General features: G+C 31.4%; 3 protein-coding genes across 4 annotated transcripts; 2 read left to right on the forward strand and 1 right to left on the reverse strand.

Annotated features, from left to right (window-relative positions):
* The first annotated feature begins 8723 nt into the window (after nt 1–8723).
* On the forward strand, nt 8724–11030 carry LOC139095408 (pentatricopeptide repeat-containing protein 1, mitochondrial). 2 transcript variants are annotated; one of them, XM_070646751.1, is made up of 2 exons: nt 8724–8914; nt 9123–11030. In XM_070646751.1, the coding sequence occupies exons 1-2, from the start codon at nt 8834–8836 to the stop codon at nt 10974–10976; spliced, it is 1935 nt and encodes a 644-aa protein (XP_070502852.1). In that variant the 5' UTR covers nt 8724–8833; the 3' UTR covers nt 10977–11030. The 2 variants fall into 2 exon arrangements, with proteins under 2 accessions (XP_070502852.1, XP_070502851.1); XM_070646750.1 differs by having other exon boundaries at nt 8899–8914; nt 8990–11030.
* Tcs5 (TP53 regulating kinase) lies at nt 10951–11724 on the reverse strand. The gene has a single exon (XM_070646752.1). The coding sequence runs from the start codon at nt 11680–11682 to the stop codon at nt 11020–11022; it is 663 nt and encodes a 220-aa protein (XP_070502853.1). The 5' UTR covers nt 11683–11724; the 3' UTR covers nt 10951–11019.
* A 240-nt stretch (nt 11725–11964) lies between these two features.
* On the forward strand, nt 11965–14699 carry LOC139095242 (uncharacterized). The gene is made up of 4 exons (XM_070646536.1): nt 11965–12119; nt 12187–12219; nt 12474–12554; nt 12615–14699. The coding sequence occupies exons 1-4, from the start codon at nt 12044–12046 to the stop codon at nt 14081–14083; spliced, it is 1659 nt and encodes a 552-aa protein (XP_070502637.1). The 5' UTR covers nt 11965–12043; the 3' UTR covers nt 14084–14699.
* The last annotated feature ends 4076 nt before the right edge of the window (nt 14700–18775 follow it).

An 18775-nucleotide genomic window follows, 5' to 3' on the forward strand; every position in this document is an offset into this window, starting at 1 on the left:
CTAGGTACAATGGAGATGAGGCATGATTTATGTCGGTCGTGTATCTTCGGATAGCCATGTCTGAAATTGGAGGTTAAGGTATTCGGGTAGGTTAGGGTATTCCAACTAGGTTAAGGAACCGGCCTCTGGAATCCATAAAATAGACCAATTCACTCCAAAATTAAATTGCAAAAATATCTAACCTTCTTAATCCAGAACCCCATCAATCCATTGACCTGCTTAACCTCAAACCTTTCCAACACTAATGCCTTCAAGTCAAACCATAATTCAAGCTTGTACTTTTTTAATATGTTAAGTGCCAAAGATGATCACCACAACAATTATCATTAATCATGTGTTGCACATTAATTATAAAAAACATAGACGAGGATGTTATGTGTCATAAAATTAATACATCTTCTCTGGAAGTGGTAAAAATAAATTTTCATCTCAATCCTGTCTTATTTTGTGCGACACAAATTTTTGTGTGGTTGATAAATAAAAATTTATAACAAAGAAGAATGCCTTAAAACGCATGAAAATGAAAGTGTCCCTTTTATTGTGAACTTTATAGTTTCATTCTCTCGGTTCCTTCACAACAAATAACGTCAATATTATGTATGTACTGAGAACAATGAAAACAATCTTTAATGAATACTTTAAAAGAGTTCATTAAAATATCAAAACAGATCTGGCAAGAGATGATTGCTACACGTCTTGATAAAAGAAAAGTCTTCTTGATATTCTTAAATATTTTGGTCTGATTTAGTGCGAAAAAGCGGGATGAAAAGAGGAATGAACAGACATTTCTTTCATATAAATATGAAAATTGGTAAGAGTTATGACGATGCGATGGATTTTTGGGTGGTTTTGACGCATTTGAAGATCAGTACGGTTGGGTAATCTATGATAGGAATCCTGGAAATCAATATGAATTTTGAAAAAAGAAAAGTTCCTTAACTGGATGTGTTGAATATGACAATAGATAGAATCTTAATATCTACTCTCTTTTGATCTAAGTTTCAAAGCTTTTACATGTTCTTGCTTCCTTAATTTATGACAAATTTACCAAATCTAATGTTTTCAATTCGAAATTTCAGATTTTTTGAGAAATTTTCAAATTTGATGTGATTCTTCAACCAATTGAGTGTAATTGAGCTTTATTTATGTTAATTGCTATTGCAGAAGTTTTGTTGATGACTTTCCACTAATTTGTGACTAGTTTTTGCGTTAAAAATTTAATAATTTTCATTTGTTTACCTTTGCTTTTCCATAAAGGGATGTTAACTACGATTTTGTAGCAATTTAAATTAAATTACTAAGAACAAGGGCGGAAGAAACATCTAAAATTGACTAATAATCGTCACAATTGAAGGATCACTATCGTATCTTGAAGACAATTTAAGTATCCAATCCGGAAAATCCTTCCCATTCATTAAATTTAAATAGCCAGTCAACCAATATGAGTAACACTTTATATTTCCCTCCTGAAAGCTGTGCCAAAAAAAGAGAAAAGTGAGGTATATAGTGGATCTACAGACATAATCTTGCCAAAATGGAATATCACTGAAAAAGAAAATTATTGTTTTTTCGTATGACGCAAATCGCGAATATTAAGTTGAGCACTTAATGCGTTTAAGAGTTGATAACCTTGATCTAATTGCTTTTTCTCCTGTGTCTTCTTAAAAATTCATGTGACTCAATTTAGATAGCGAAAAAAACGTCAATGAAATGATAAGATTGCTACGTTTTTATTCAAAGTCATATTTATTTAATTAATTATATTTACAAACTATATATGATATACTTTATACATGACAATTTTCATTATTATGAGTATTTTTTATAATCATCTATTAGGTATTTATTAAAATTACATGTTACTGTTTATGAAAAATGATACAAATCAATGCTGATTAGTGGCAATTATCTATTCTGCATCTACTGCTTCTTAAACAGCAAAAGATCAAAAAAGCAACTGTGTGGGTTTTAACTAGTTTAATTGAAGAATTCTGTCAATGAATTCATGTTTCAAAAAATTTGACACTGCTAGTCATCAATCAATGCATTATTTTTTAGCAGCAGGGTTCATGTTCTTGATCTTTGTTATAGCTCGTGTTCTGGCTGTCAAAATGCTTTTTGGGTCACTTTGAACTGTTTTAAGTTTTTTTCTTTTTTGGGAGGAAAGAGTCATTATGTATAATTATTGGATTTGGCACTTCCTGGCGGAAAGTTTTGTGAATGGACTCGATTTTATGAGTTTAGTTACTAATACAGTGCTTTACAAGTTAAATGTTCCCGTTTAGAGATAATCTTTAAGATTGGGATCAAAGCTAATGAGAACAGCTATCCCGAACGACGAAAGACGGCAAAAATGGAACGAAGTCAAAATGGGACATGGTCTTCACGGGATCGTCATGGCACTTTCGTCGGATCCAGCGATTACGTTGAGCTGCTCGGGAAGGTAAGGAGGGTAAGGAGGCTCGGGGTCAGGATAATCAAATTTATGGATGGGAAAATCTTAGGGTTCTTAGATGCAAAAGCCTGTAGTTATCAACTGTGCCTTCAACTGTATGTCAAAGGCTAAAGGCCTGCAATTTTGGCAAACTCTGGAGATTATTAAAGAAATTTCAAATTTGCTGTCCCATCAATATTTAAATAACTTAACCTCCATGACTCATCATGAACTCAACTTAGTCATAAAGAAAAGCTATGATCTTTTGGAACAAGATTTCAAAATTTGAGTGGGATTCATCAATTTTCTACTTGACTGAATATACCGCCCAAATTTCGTTTTTTATGAGCCAAAAAGCAAAAAAATATTTTAAAATGGAAATAAAATTTTTATAGCTATTCCCGATTGCATTAATTGAATTTGATTTGGGTATTTTTATAACTCAAAAATTCTTTTTGATTAATATTGAGAAATCGGGAATATCCATTTATGGGAAAATGATATTTTTAGGGAGTGTATTTAGATTGGGGTCATCCCCTGGGTCACTCTGTTCTCCTTTATGTAAATATTTGAGTACAATACAAATCCATAAACCCAAAATTTTCAGGTTTCTTTGTAATATTTTAGAAATGATATACATTGATGTTGGAAGGAATCGGGAATTAGAAGTGGGAAAATGGTGATATAGTCGAGTAGGTCATGATTGCTTGGAAGGAATAATCAGGGTAAAAGCCGGAAATCTATTGTTCGAGAACTACGAAAATTGAAGAATTCAGATCAAAGAGCTAGTTTGTCAACTAAAAAATGCTAAAGCTTGAATTTTTATATAGAATCAAGTCAACTTTAATTCAAAACTTGAATTTTGCATGGATTTGAGTCAACTCGAGTCGACTTTTGTCTCAATTCTTAAGAATTTTAATAGCTTTCATCACTTCTAATTTTGTCAATTTTTGAAAATATCAAATTAGGATCTTGCAAAAATAAATAGATTGCCTACTAAGATGAGTTTTGTTAGAGCTTATTAATTTAATAAAAATAAATCATATCATTCAAACGAATAATGCCATTCACAGTAATTATTAATAATATTGCCTTTATATTCTAAAATCTAATTGAAATTTTTTTCTTAATTAAAGACATTTTGATGCATTTATGTGGATGAGAAGAGTTCATTAGTAAATACTTTAGCGAGTATCTTGATCAAGAAAAATAGGAAAATAAAATTGAAAATCGCATGAATTTTCCACTTTTTTTTTGTTATTAATTTTTCTAGACATAAGCAATCTGTGGAAATGAAATTTGAAATGTTGGAGCTCCTCTATTTTAATTTATGGGTAATACGGACTCTACACATATCAAATGTCAGTTAGGGTAAATACACAGTTCTTATTTTTGCAAAAAATCATGTGGTCACATTTATGAGGAAGTTGTCGAGCACTATGTGACTTTGACACTGTGTCTAGATTAATATTTTTCACATTTTCCTCAACTTTTCATGCGATTTTTCTTAAAAATTGGAATATTTTCATTATAAACACGTGTGGAATATCCAACACCGTCCAGAACTCATCAAATGTATATGAAATTATTGGAAATTATTATGAGCATGTACACAGTTCCTTAGTCTTTGATAAAAACTCGTAATATTATTGAGCATTGCTTGTCGTATGCTCCTTTTTGGTCTTGAATTCCTTTCGTGTCTTAAATCCCTTCCAATTTGCCTGTATTTTTGTTGCTGCTGCCGATGCACTTTTTAATTCCTTACGAATCTTAAATCCTTTCCAACCAGCTTGAATCTTAGCTGCTGACTTTTCTTGCAATGCCTGATCATCATTTCTGCTGACTCCATTCTGACCATTCTTCATTTTTCTAGAGCTTCTTAATTGCTTTCTTACTCGATATCCTTTCCATCCAGCTTGAATTTTCACAGCTGCATCATCTTCGGAGAGTGATGAGTTTGGACTTGACGGATGTATATGCATTTTTGGTAAATATTTTAAAAATAACTCAAGGTCAGCTTTGATTATCACTTTGTAAAATTTTTAATAAACAATTACAGACGAAAAAGCTTTAAACTTTAATTAAATTTTGCTTTAAAAATGTTCAATTTTTATTATTTATTAAGCACTTTGGATTTGTCTATTTTCAAGCGTCTATCGCACTCAAATTCCGTTCAGTGACTGGCTTCTTCACTCGATATTTTCACATTGAAAACTGTTTTTTTTTTTGTTTTCTCGTCAGCATCACGGCTGTTTTCGTGAAAACAGATTTTTTAATGCTTTCTATACTGAATGTGTGAAAAAATATCTCTCACGAATGTGGAATTACATACATATGATGAAAATTGAGAGAAGGAAACGACTTACTGTTGCTGTATGTATGACATCGTAAGGCGAATACAGCTCATTTTCTTACAGTTTTGTTATTTGTTCATCATTATTAAACTCTTTTTTATGAGATGATATCTAGTTAAATTTTAAGAAGCGTAAAGCTGTCGTTGATACAAACGAATCAGTGCATCCAAGAGCTCTTAATAGGAAGCAGGGAAGAACTGAGTCATTTCCCATTCAATTACTGTATGTTTGGCTTGTAATTATAACTGATGTTATGACATGTTTCGCGTCACATTATTAAGGAACTATCATTGCCGAGTCTGATGATTTCATTCGATAGGAATCTACTTGATAGACATTATGACTAACATCCAGTGAGACGTAGATCCAGTGAAACTAAAAGGAAAAAAAAATATTTGATTAATTGCATTTGGCATAGGAAAGTTTTAAAGGCGATCAGTTGCTAACAGACTTACAGTTTTTTTGCATGCACATGTGAATTGTATCTGCGGAAATTTCCTCAATCATCTGCTCATAAGATTTCAAGTGTATTGTCATGATCAGAAAGTTTGCTTTGAATTGTAATTGAATCTAATGAGTCCGCTAAGAATATGATTTGAATAAAAATAAACTTGTTAATTTATTGTTATTGCTTTAAACTAAATTAATGCTATAAAGGTTAATTTAATGATGCTAGCAATAATCGAGCTTAAATTAATTTTCACAAAATTCCTGAAATAATTGGAACACTAGAAATTCACGAGAGAATTTGATGTCATCAACTTCTTTAAAGTATTTATTTTCAAATGAATGTCTCTACGTCAAGCTATTTATGACTTAATTTAATGAATTAAACTATTTTGCGATTCAATCTGGTTGTTTATACTGAAATAACCGATTATTGCATTCAAAATCGGAGAAAAATGATAAAATTCAAAAAATATTTGATCGTTAAATTTTTAACAATCCATAATAAACAGAAAAATGTGAATTTTATGATCAATTAGCTTATACTTACATTTTATTTCCTTTTAATCTACAAAAATCCCTTCGACAGTTTACATTTCAATAATAATAAATGATGTATATCCATAAAACAAACACTCCACGTGTTTACTATGCTCAAAAATTATTAAAGTGTTGCATTTAATTAAATTAGATCCATTTCCAATCAATTATACCCTCTCGACATACTTGGCGGAATTCAAAAAACATTCTTCCTGTTCATATTTAATTTATTAGTTTCATCTTCACGTGAATAATACATTATTTACGATTAATGCCGTAATAAATTTCATTTCTCACTTTTTTGATGATACATACCTAACTTTTTGCAAATATATATTGTATGTGCATAATTTGCGGATGTTACAATTTCATTATACAATTAAGAAAAAAAAGGAAAAGATGTGTAGGTTGTACCTGATGAGTTCATTATTACTTTTCTGGCATAAACGTGAGAAAATTTTACTCAAATGTGATCTTTACTATTATTTTGGTAAGAGAAATTATATTTGCAAGAGCAAGGTGATCATCTGCTGTGCAAGCGGAAATACATTTTCAACAAATTTGGATGTTTTGAAAGTTGATTTTCGAATGGATTTCGAAAATCTTTCGAAAATGGCAAATTAAATTTGTAAATTGTCTCAAAATGCAATTAATCGACTGTAAGAAGCTCTGTTGATTCTTTTGTTGCATACATTGTATACTTAAGCCTCTGTCAATCTACTCTAATGACTCAATTGTTGTCACCTTACGTTGTTTATGAATGATTTCAAAATTTGAATTTTCGTAAACATTCGAACTTAAATTAGAATTTTGAAAATCTGAGGAATCATAGTATCATGTCGAATTGAAGTCTAAAGCAGTCTAATAAACTTTATACTCTATTAAAAACAACAAAGCAATTGCACCTAAAAACAAGCATTGAACTAAATTCAAATGTTTTGCTTTTTCTCACGTTCGCTCCGTTAAATGATCCTCAAAGGCTGAACAACAAATAAGTGCAACAAAATCCTAAAACAAATGTTTATTACCTCCATTATTATTGTATAATTTTTCTTAAAAAAATTTAGTTCATTGATCTTATGTTAATTGATAACGATATACATTGATGATCTACTTGAAATTTGGGTTATCTTTTCATCGTAAAGAGATATTTTTGTGCGAAAAAAAGCTGCTACATAACAAATATACGTTCACTTAATGATTTTAAGATCTTTATTTTCCCGAAGCAACAACGTGTTTACTTGCAGGAAGTTGATGGATATACGATGATCTTTTGAAATGTCTTTTATAATTGACTTCCGATAGTTGGAGAGATGAAGGGAGGTGGGGTGGATTGTTATGAACAGAATTTTAAGCAGGAAGAGGAAATGTAATGTTTGGTTGTGCTTCTCAGTCGCTATGGAGGGTATTCTAAGGAGGGTTGATCTCTATAGATGATTCTGATCTAAATACTATCTTCATCAATATTTTTGTCAGGGAAGATAGGGTTGCCCTCACTCGTAGTCTGAGATCTGTTTGTGCGGTTAAGACCTTTGTGTTTTGTATTTTTGAGGAACAAAGTTTAACCTCAAAGTATTGGAAAACCCCTGACTCAAAAAATTACTGACTACGTCTTCAACCCTAACGCTGTGACATTCCTCAATTGTTTACAAATCCAACACACAGTTTACGCACTATTTAGTGTCAGGGGCATATTTATGAGAAATAATGAGGTTAGTAGTCAACTTCACTCTCCTTTTTGGAATAAATTCTTTATTTTTCAAGGGGTTTTCGTGAAAAAACATCAAAAGCTCCCTAAATTTAGACGATCCCTTGCCCTTAACAAGGAGGAGGAAACTGGTGTGTCATTGAGCATAGTTTTAGAAGCACAGTCCTAGACCATACCAAACTATTCTCTCAAAGATAGTAAAGAAGTCTTTTGCTTTTTGGAGATTGAAAAGGGGAAGGGGAGAGTAGAGGGATCTACAACTAAGTGATCGTCCCCAAAGATTGTACAATAGACGTCATTCATGAAAATCTTTCAGGAAAAGACCCGAAAAGACAATTTTTTATTTGTCAACGTGTGCCTGCTTACACGCAATCGAAGCTGTCAAAAAGTTTTTACAATTTAGCAAACGTAGGTAGGCTGTGTACTTCGTTATTATCAATTAAAATAATTATTTTCAAACAAGAAATCAGCAGAAGATTTTTCATTTTTTTTTTTTATTTAAGATAATTTATTTTTTCCGCCGTAGCAAAATGAATTATTGACGTCAATTGAATGGGCATAACGCAAAGAAGAGAAAAAAACACGATACGAGAAAGAAAATGTCAACATCCCGAAAAATTTTCATTTTCTTGCTTATATCTTGTATCTTGCAGCATGTGAGTCGCTTTTTTTATGGGCAGATTTCATGGATTTTTATTATTTTATTTCGCACTGTTTAATAAACACATTCCTTGATATTGAATAAACTCGACTTTTTTAAATAGAATGTCACTGTCATGGCGGAGGCCTTAATGTAAATTCATCAAAAATTTCTTAAAACAAATGTTCAATTAAGTCGACTATCATTCTGTATTTTTAAAGATCTTTCATCACTTCTGTAAATACGTCATCGGATATAACTCAAATTTTTTGTCACTTGTTTGATTTAACTGCTATAAAAAGACGTCATTCGACTAATTGATTGGAAGATCATTTAACGCTTGATTGATACAATTTCATAACTCATTCAATTAATGGCTTTTTGAGGGTTTTTAAATCAATTTTGAGAGTTATTAAAACATAACGTATTTTTAGAATTCAAAATTTTGAACTTAAACTTGCTTCAAATTCAATTTTTGAAGGATTCTTACGTTCAAAATTGATCTAAATTTAACGAACTTTCTGAATTCAAAATTTAACGTACATTTCAAATTCAAATTTTATGCTTCAATTCTAATTCTATGTCAATGATGATCGAAGATTTCATTGAAAAAAATTAAAAAATCATCTAAAAATCCCCAAACAAACTTTATAAACAAAAACTATGACGCACTATCTAAGCACGAATGTATCATCTATATGATCACATAAATGTATGACGATCATAGTCAGCTTGAATCATACAAAATCAAACTTTTATGTTTAACGGTTTTTAAAAATTCAAAAATATTGGTGAGTATACGCAAAGCATGCTAAAATAGTAAACAAAACATTGTGAAATAAAAGAAATAATTTTTATTTAAAAAGTATGTTAAGGCAATGTTTAAGAGTAGTAAAAATAAGTTCAATAGCACGTAGTTCATCAAAAAATAATGCATCAGCATTTATACATAGAATTAACAATGAATTATCGATATTTTCAAATCCACAACTTATTCAGCATGCTCGATTTTCATCAACAAATAATAACTTAAGTGACAAGATCAGTAATGATGATTTTAGAAAGTTTATAGCATCACAGCACTCAGATTCGTTTGGATCTTTAACACCGAATGTCAACGCAGCAGATGACGAGTTTCTGGATGATGGTGATATAAAGGAAGAAACTTTTATTAAACATCCAAAAAGTAAGTCAGACCAAAAGACCACAAAACATTATGCGGACTTGATTAAAGATCACCTGAAGCACAAAAGAATAAAGGAAGCAATTGATGTATTGGAAGTGAATATTAAGGAAGATGGCTTTCGTCCAATGAATTATATTTTTAATCTACTAATCGATGGATGTGCCAGAGTTGGATACTCAAAGAAGGCATTTAATCTTTTTACTCGAATGAGACAGCGAGGATTAAGAGTTACAGGTGCAACTTACACATCATTATTTAATGCCTGTGCAAATAGTCCATACAAAAATGAAGGACTTGAAACGGCAATAAGATTAAGGGAAATTATGGCTGAAAAAGGCTACGAACCAAATTCGAGTAATTATCATGCAATGATTAAGGCTTTTGGACGTTGTGGTGACATGAAAACTGCTTTTATCCTTGTGGACGAGATGATTGATAAGAAAGTGCTAATTACGACCGAAACATTCAACTTCCTGATTCAAGCTTGTGCCTCAGAACAAGAATACGGATTTCGACATGCTCTACTTGTGTGGCACAAAATGTATCAGAAAGGATTAAAGCCTGATATTTATTCGTTCAATTTGATGCTCAGATGTTGCCGAGATACTCGATTAGGTGATGTAAAGTCAACAGAGGAAGTGATTCAGACAATTTTACTGAGAAATCCAGACGAGAATGCAGCTAGAATTGAAGATGGAACTAACAGTGAGAAGCTACTTGCCAGTGGTGAGTCAGCTAGTGAAATCCAGCCTTCAAAACTTCAAGATATTCAGTATATGCCAAATTTGATTGCTCCTAGACCAAATCTCGGCAATTTGATAGAAATTAAGGAAGTAAAGGAACCGAGTGATCGATTCCTGCTTCTTGGTGGACTTACTGGATATTTAGATCTCATGAAGCACTTTGAAGTGCCACCAGATTTAAAAACATTCACAGAACTTATGGATGTAATACCTAACACAAGAGAAATGGACATAAGGCTACTTAAACTCATCAGAAAGGCTCAAATTCAATGTGATGTTGACTTCTTCAATATTCTAATAAAGAGACGTGCATTAAGGAACGATTATATTGGTGCTAGAGAAGTCGTCGATGACATGATAAAGCGTGCAAAATTGGAACCAGATATTGTTACTTATGGAGTTCTAGCACTAACATGTCAGACACGTGATGAAGCATGGGAACTGATTAATGAGATGCGGGATAAAGGAATTAAGATGAACTTGCCAATTCTAGGTGGAATGTTGAAGCAGGCTTGCTATAATCAGCAATTTGATTATATTTTGGATATTCTGTACATTATCAAGAAATTCAACATGAAGCCAAATGACAGGATTATGGACACAGTCGATAGATTCGTTGTTAGCTGTAACTACCTCAGAAAGAAGGACAATAAGAACCTCCCGCGGAACTTCCGTGAAAATGTCAGGAGATTTAAAGACGATTACGTAAAATGGAAAGAAGCTGTTGGACTCAGCAAGTCAGCGACCTTGACAGACGAGGATAAGAAAATTTTGAAAGAGAAGCCATGGCAGCAGTTTAAAGAAGCACAGCCAGTTGGGTATGAAGACTCTAAAAATGAGAAATGGCAACGGAAGCAGAAGCTGAAAAGAAATATCAAAATGATTAAAACAAAGCCTATATTGATAGAGAAACCACAAGAGTAGTCATGTATTTTGTAGTATAATTAATAAAAATTGGAAATACTTTTTAACCGATCATTGTGCGTTTTCGTCCTCTTGCTCTTACTTCCTCAAATCTCTTAATTGTTTCCGTTGATATTGTATTTGTTTCCTTGTAGCTAACTAGCATTTTTTCAAATAATTCCGGTAAGCTTGAATGTGTGCTGATTAGTGACCGTTCCAAAACATACAGATCCACGCCTTTATCTTCGTGACTTGCTGAATATGATGACAATCCAAAATCTATGAAAATTACTTCGTATCCATCCTCTTTGAAATCAATCAACATGTTTGATGTTGTTAAGTCTCCGTGAATTATGTTATTAGCATGGAACTTGCCGACAATACTTCCAATTTTGCTACATAAAAGATCCAGTGCTTCAAAATCTGAACTTTTTTCAAGCTTAAAAATGTATTCTTTGGCTGTGATTGCTTTGTGGAAGTACTCCATGTAAACCTTTCTTTCGTTAAAGTCAACATGATATAGTTTAGGCACTCTAATTCCTTGATCTTCACATCTTTTAATGGTCTTCTGTTCGGCTTTAATCCTTGATTTTGTTAAGGTTTTATCCAGCTCTGGAAGTCGGTAATTCTTGACAAATCGCTCTTTAACAAGACACTCAGTTCCATTCCAAGTACCACAGTAAAGTTTGGCCTCTGCACCTTGCTTAATTATAGTTATTTCTGACATTTTTGTGGATCAACAATTTTGTAAATAAAAGGAGCAAGTTAACATGGCCGTAAATTTGAATTTCGAAAGCGCTTTTAAAAATATACTAATCAAATCCTCTACAGTGCTTCTACAATGGCTTCAATTGCATACCCACATAGTTATCGATTGCACAGCCTTACCTGCTAAAAGTCAATTAATTTTCATTGAAAAAATTTCTCAAAAAACCGTTACAGAAAATATTTGAAAAACTTTCTGAAATAAGGCAAATTCACCCAATGAATTCGCCCGAATACTATTCAATTCGCCATGTTCAAAACTCGAACATAAATAAAAATCAAATTAATTTAATTTAACATTAGTTAAGACTCTTCTATCCACAATGACTGATAAAATCATTGACTGGCAAGTTTCCCGACACGATCTGCGTTCTCGTGGCACGTATTTACTGGAAACTGGTAAGTTTTTCAGATATATTTTTCTTTTGTCCTCCATTATTTTAATTTTAAAATTAAAAATTTTCAGGAAAATATTCAGATTGCTCGTTTCTAGTCGGAGGTATGTGTTTAATTATGTTATTTGTTAATAATAATGTGAAAATCAGTTGTTTGAGAAATTTACATGTTAAAAGATTAGCATAAATAGTTGAAATGGATATTCTGAAGGAAACTCTTTCTGCAAGTTGTGAATTATAGCCTTGATAAATATTTACCTGACTTTCATGCTACTTTACTACCTGATTTCAACATATTGTGTTTAAATGTCATTCAAATAGCCAAAAAATATTTAAATTTTGAATTTTGCATTTTTAGGTCCCGAGAATCAACAGACTCTTGCTTGTCACAAGATAATATTAGCGATGGCAAGTCCAGTATTCGAAGCGATGTTTTTCGGTGAGATTTATGACTTTTATCACTAATCTATCATATTTACGCTCGAATAATATTTTGCAGGAAGCTTCAATGACCCAAAAAATGATCCAATTTTGATATCAGATGTTCAGGCTGATGCTTTTAAAGCACTTTTAGAATACATTTATACAGATAAAATCAACATAAACAATGTTGACAAGGCTTTTGATTTATGTTATGCTGCTAAAAAATATATGCTACCTTTTGTCGTTGATCAATGCACTCAATATTTATGGAGTGATTTAAGTGCAAAAAATGCATGTCGTGCATATGAATTTGCGAGGCTATTTGAAGAGCCATCACTGCAAGAAAAGTGTTTGCAAATAATCTGTACGAAAACATTGGACGTCATTCAGGATAGCAGTTTTGAGGAAGTGGAATTATCAACAATTATAACAATTTTGGATCAAGACGATTTAAATGTTGACAGCGAATTAAGCTTATTTTTTGCTCTAAATAGATATGCAGAGAAGCACGGCTTAAGAAGCGACAATCAAAATGAAACATCAAGTCCAAGCCCTGACGTTGAAGGACCACAAGAAGAACTACCCGAGATTAATATGACTGAAGAAGCTGGACCTTCTAACAGACCTGATCCACCTCAACAACAACCGGCACCTCAAAGAGCACAGGAAATAGCAGTACGTGATGCAGTCAAGAAAATAAGATTTTTAACATTAACACCACAACAGTTTGCGGAAGGACCAGCCCGAACGAATCTACTTAGTCAGTCAGAGGCATTTGCCATTTTAATGAATATAAGCACTCCAAATTCAGTATATCCAATGCCTGAAGGCTTTTCAATGAATAAGAATTCTCGAGTTCCATTCGACTCTCGATCGCCTAGCCCGCCAAGTCGAACAGATCCACCAAGTCGTCAGGCAATTGCAGTTTCAGTTCCACAACATGCTCCCGTTCCTTCAAGCCAAAATAATCGTCCTCAAACGCCAAATCAACCAATTTCACTGTCATCTCCAGATATTCAGTATCAGCCAGAATCACCAAATTTCAATTACTTTCAAGTGCTACGCGATCAGCGTATGGCCGAGGAACGGCGCATTTATTCATGCATTAGAACAATCCAACATATTCGTGAAGTTCAAAATCGTTCAGTGCTTGATTGTTCATTTACATTCTCAGTCGATAGAAATGTCAGCATATTAGGATTGCAAATGTATACACAAATCAAGCCATCAAGCATCGCTGATCGTTATAGTGAAATTATTTATGCACATTTGTTAGATTCACATGGATCACGTCTGACATATACACATTCTAATCAACGAGTTCCGTATGATTCCGTTAATGATATCCTTTTCGATAGGCCAATGTTCATACAATCAAATAAAGTTTATAAGATAGGTGTTGTATTTAATAAGGTTGGATTTTATCAAGAGCACGAAGTGCAAGGACTTGTGAGGAGCTCCAATATAACATTTACATTTAATACAGGAAATCCAAATGATACGTGTCGTGAAGGATTAATTCGTGGAATTATTTATAGTCTATAAAATTTGTTAAATTAACTTAGTTCCGGAGATTTTTTTATATACCTACCTATTTTAACTAATTTTTTTTAGTTTATTAAAGTATGACTTATGAATGAAACTTATTATTTAAGAAAAATTTAACTTAAATTTATTTGAAACATACAGGACAACTGATTATTCATATAGATTGTAGCACATTTTCCTCAAAATAGATTTACAATATCCAATTAGTCGGATCGTGGAAGTTAACGGTAAAATAAAATTCAAAATAATGGTCAAAAAATATTTGAAAATTACGGTTCAATTTTTTTGAAAATTAACGGTCAAAAATTATTTGAAGCTAACGGTCAAAAATTATTTGAAAATTAACGGTCAAAAAATATTTGAAAAATACTGATTCAAAAATATTTGAAAATTAACGGTTGAAAATTTGTAGTCAAGAATCATGACAGACAGACAAATTGCAGACGATACCATTATTTTGACGAAAATGTGCTAAATAAAATTTGACTAAAAATATGATAATTAAAATCAAAAAAATTTATTTAATTTTGGCAACTAAAGTGATAAAATTGATTTTTTGCTGCTGTAAATCTCAAAAATTATTTGAAATAAATTTTTTTATTTGTAAAGAAAATTTGTATTGTGTGAAAGTCTCATATGTTTTTGCTTGTATATCCTTGTTTAACAAGTCTCAGCACGTAACTCATCTTTTTGTGCTAACAGAGGATTAAACTGGGTGGATGTGGAGGTCAACATATACTTTTTGTATATAAATGTAATTTTTAAACATTTTTTTTAAAGCTTGATTCAAGTTTGTAATTTTCAGATGTAAAGTTCAAAAAGGTTCAGCTTGTAGTTTTGTCAAAATTCGGTAAAATTCTGGAAAAAATGTGAAAAAAATTAAATATGAATTTAACAAATTTTTCAGATTCAAATAATTCTTCTTGAGAGGGGCGCAATACTATGGAAAATTCAAAATAAAAATGACCGTTAAAAATGTCAAAAGAAAATTGAATTCAAATTTAACGGTTTTTTCAGATTCGAATAATTTTTTCAGAGGGGTTTTACAATGTAAAAATTTCAAAATAAAAGTAACCGTTAAAAATTTTGAAAGGTAAATTCAAATTTATAGGTTTTTTCAGATTCAAATCATTATTTTTCAGAGGGTTTGAAACTTTTGGAAAATTCAAAATGAAAGTAACCGGAAAAAATATATTTAAACTTTAAAGTAGAACAGTCGCATACTCTGTTGCATTTCGTACCTGAATACTTCAGTGTTCCTAGAAATCATAAAACGGTTCGAACAACAAAAAAATAAAACTCTTGAATACTCTTTAGAAGTACACTCAAAAGTAGCTTATTTCGATGCAAATTCATAATCGAACATGTACAATATATGATTAAAATTTTTAATACCTACAACTTGATAAAATATTCCTTTTTTTTCATACATTTTCCCCGAGTGGTATTAAGTTGTTTTTGCGATAGGCAACAACAACTTTTTTTTATGCTATTGAAACATTTTTATAAGTAGCAGGTTCTTTTAATTTTTTTTTAAAATCTTCTTATCGCTATGACACAAAATAATAAAAAAAATTGTGCATGACAGCAACGAGATGATGACGATGAACGAGGAGAAAATACTCAGTTAAGTTGAAGAGGCACTCAATTTGGATATTTTTGACGTGGTACAAGGAAATGATTAAAGATGATTTTTCTAGAATTTTTTTATCTTGGCTGATTAATTTGAAAATGTTTCTGAAATTTTGATGAGACCTCATAATCAATTTCCTGGTTACTGTTTGATCATTGAAAAACAGAAAATGATAGAACGAAATTAAAACAAACCAGAGCTCTCTAATGTAGTTTTCGAGATCTTACCAGCCGAACGAACGAACGAACGAAAACGAACGTGCATTATTCAAGCTACCTTTTTGAAAACAAGTTTCAAACATTAAAAATTTGCATGACAGCAACGAGATAATGACGATGAACGAGGAGAAAATACTCAGTTAAAATGAAGAGGCACTCAATTTGGATATTTTTGACGTGGTACAAGGAAATGATTAAAGATGATTTTTCTAGAATTTTTTTATCTTGGCTGATTAATTTGAAAATGTTTCTGAAATTTTGATGAGACATCAATTTTCCTGGTTACTTTGATCATACAGAAAATTGAATTCAAATGCTTAAGTAACGGATTTTTTTAAATTTTAAATTTCGAAAAAACACATTAAATTTTGATTTTTTCAAAAACCGTTAAATCTTTTTTTTTTTTTTTTTTTTAAATTTTGAAAACTTTTAACAACAATTTTTAAATCTCAAAAAACCGTTAAAATTAAAATTTCCTCAAACAATTTCAAACTTACTTAGAAAAACTCAATAAAAGTCCATAAACCCAGTAATTGAACAAAACTAAAAGTGCAATAATGCACTTAATCAATACAATCGTAGTAGCACTCTCCAAACTGAACTTGCTGACATTTATCTTAAAAACTTTCAAATAACAAAAAAAAAAGAACTTTTTTTTATATATTTTATAATAAAGCTTCTTTTGTTCGAATTTTTCTCGTTCAACTTCTTCCACAATCATTAATTAATCGAAGACGAGGAGCTTAAGTTAGCGAATGCAGTAGGTAAAGTTTTTTGTTACGTCTGTGGTGGGAGAAGATTTTTCATCAACGTCAAATTTATTTTTATTTCCACTACTTTTTTAACCCCCACACCCCATCCACTATCTTCATTCATTTTCAAACCCCAAGAAAATTTTTGAGTACTTTATAATCTGCCAAAACTGTGAAATTGAAGAACAAGAAACTTTATATTCATGGCGAATTATGCATAATAAGTAAAAAAAAAGGTGAAAAAAAAAGAAAAATTGTTAAAAAAAAGGCGAGAAAAAATGATTAATTAATTTATTTCATGAGATTCTTTACAACTGTGAAGCGTGAATAATCAGCAATATGCGGTATAATGACAAATGTTTCTTGTTTTTTATGCGATTTTCGCCTCTAGTCCTCGCCATGTGAATTTTCACAAATGGGAGGTAATTGAATTCCATTCCAACTTTTTTTTTACTATGTACGAAAATCTATGATTTTTTTTTGGGTTTGGAAGTAAATTTTTTAAAGCTATTTTGGAAATTCTCTTTAAAATGTTATTGATTATTCAGATTTTGTATTTGGCATGAGGGGAATTCAAGCTAATTTAAATGTTCTCTAACATAAGGTGATTGGAAGCACGTAGAAGTGATTTACACTTAATATATCATTTTATAAATATGTATAAGACTTTGGAAGTGAAAAATTGAGGAATATTGTGAATATATTCAACTTGAAATACACTTAGGATACTTCTAGTGGAGTGGTGGAGTCAAAATATTTTGGATGGGGTAAGCAGCAGTGTTTTAACGTTCATTTGAGATTTACTTACTTACATATTGGAACCATGCTCCGACTTGGAGCCTAGGTTGCTTCAAAAAGCCTTCCATCTGACTCTGTTGCTGGCTGTATCACAAAGCAAAGCTCATTTGAGATTTGAATATTATTTATTGCACGTAGTTGAGAACCCCTTTTTGAACTCAAAATGCTCAGTCTGTTTTTGAACTCTGAAGAATAAACAGGTCATTTAGTTTCGTTAGAAATTCGTGAGGAAGTCGTTTAATTAAACTACATTTACACAATTACAATAGGCTGTGTTTTCTGAACGTCGCTGATTGCTGAAATAGCGATTTTGTTACTTAAAATAGCTTAAAATTCAAAATTTTTGGATTTTTGTTTACAAAATTTTTAAATTAATATATTTTCACAAATTTCAGTATTTAAACGCACAATTGACTGTCAAATGACTGATCTTCTGCAAGTTTACAGCTTAATTTTATGATATTAACATGCTAATAACTTACAGATCCAGTTAAAAGTACTTAAATTAACAAATTACTTGTGTCAACAAAGTCAAAAAATTCCAAGTTTCAAATTTTGTTCTAAAACTATAAAAACCGTCGAGGAATTGTGAAAATAAAACTGAACGACTCATCAAGAGTAGGCAGGATACCTGAAGTCGGACTCCATTGCACTCAAAAGTCGGATTCTGCCCACTCTGAGTGATACAAAAGATTCTCAAAAAAATCAAACAATTTCTGATAAAAAGTCTCGTTACCGTCAAAATACATCCAATTCAAAAAAAAGTTTTAAGCACTTCTTCTAATACCATCGCCTTCACAGCAAGTGATATAATCCCAACCTACATCTTTCCTCCATAAATATATTGACGTATCTAAGTCTTTTTCTTATCAAATACATTGGTTGTATTTACAATTTTCAAGGATTGTTCTGCTTTTTTTTTGCTTCCATCCATGTCCATGAAATTTATTGATCCATTGAGTATTAGGAATAAAAAAAACTGAATTTTTTTTTACATCTTACAAGTTCAATAGCTGAAATAAGCATTGTGCAATACATTACTATTCTCTAATATTATCTTGGAATTCTCGAATGCTGTGCTGCATTACATCACACAAGATATATATGTGAACCCTAGAAAAAAAAATATATATAATAATTATGTAATTCCAATGTTGACGACAAAGTTAAATTGAATTTTAAAGTATGCATGATATGTTTTAATTCGTTCAAGACTTTTTTTTTTTGCCTCTCGTGCAAGTTCTGTTGCAATATTATGATGATTGCAAAGACTGTAATATATGGGAAT

This window comes from Chironomus tepperi, unplaced genomic scaffold (genome assembly GCF_022539635.2).
Source record: "Chironomus tepperi strain 1889 unplaced genomic scaffold, CSIRO-AGI_Ctep_v1 contig_364, whole genome shotgun sequence".
Classification (NCBI taxonomy): Eukaryota; Metazoa; Arthropoda; class Insecta; order Diptera; family Chironomidae; genus Chironomus; species Chironomus tepperi.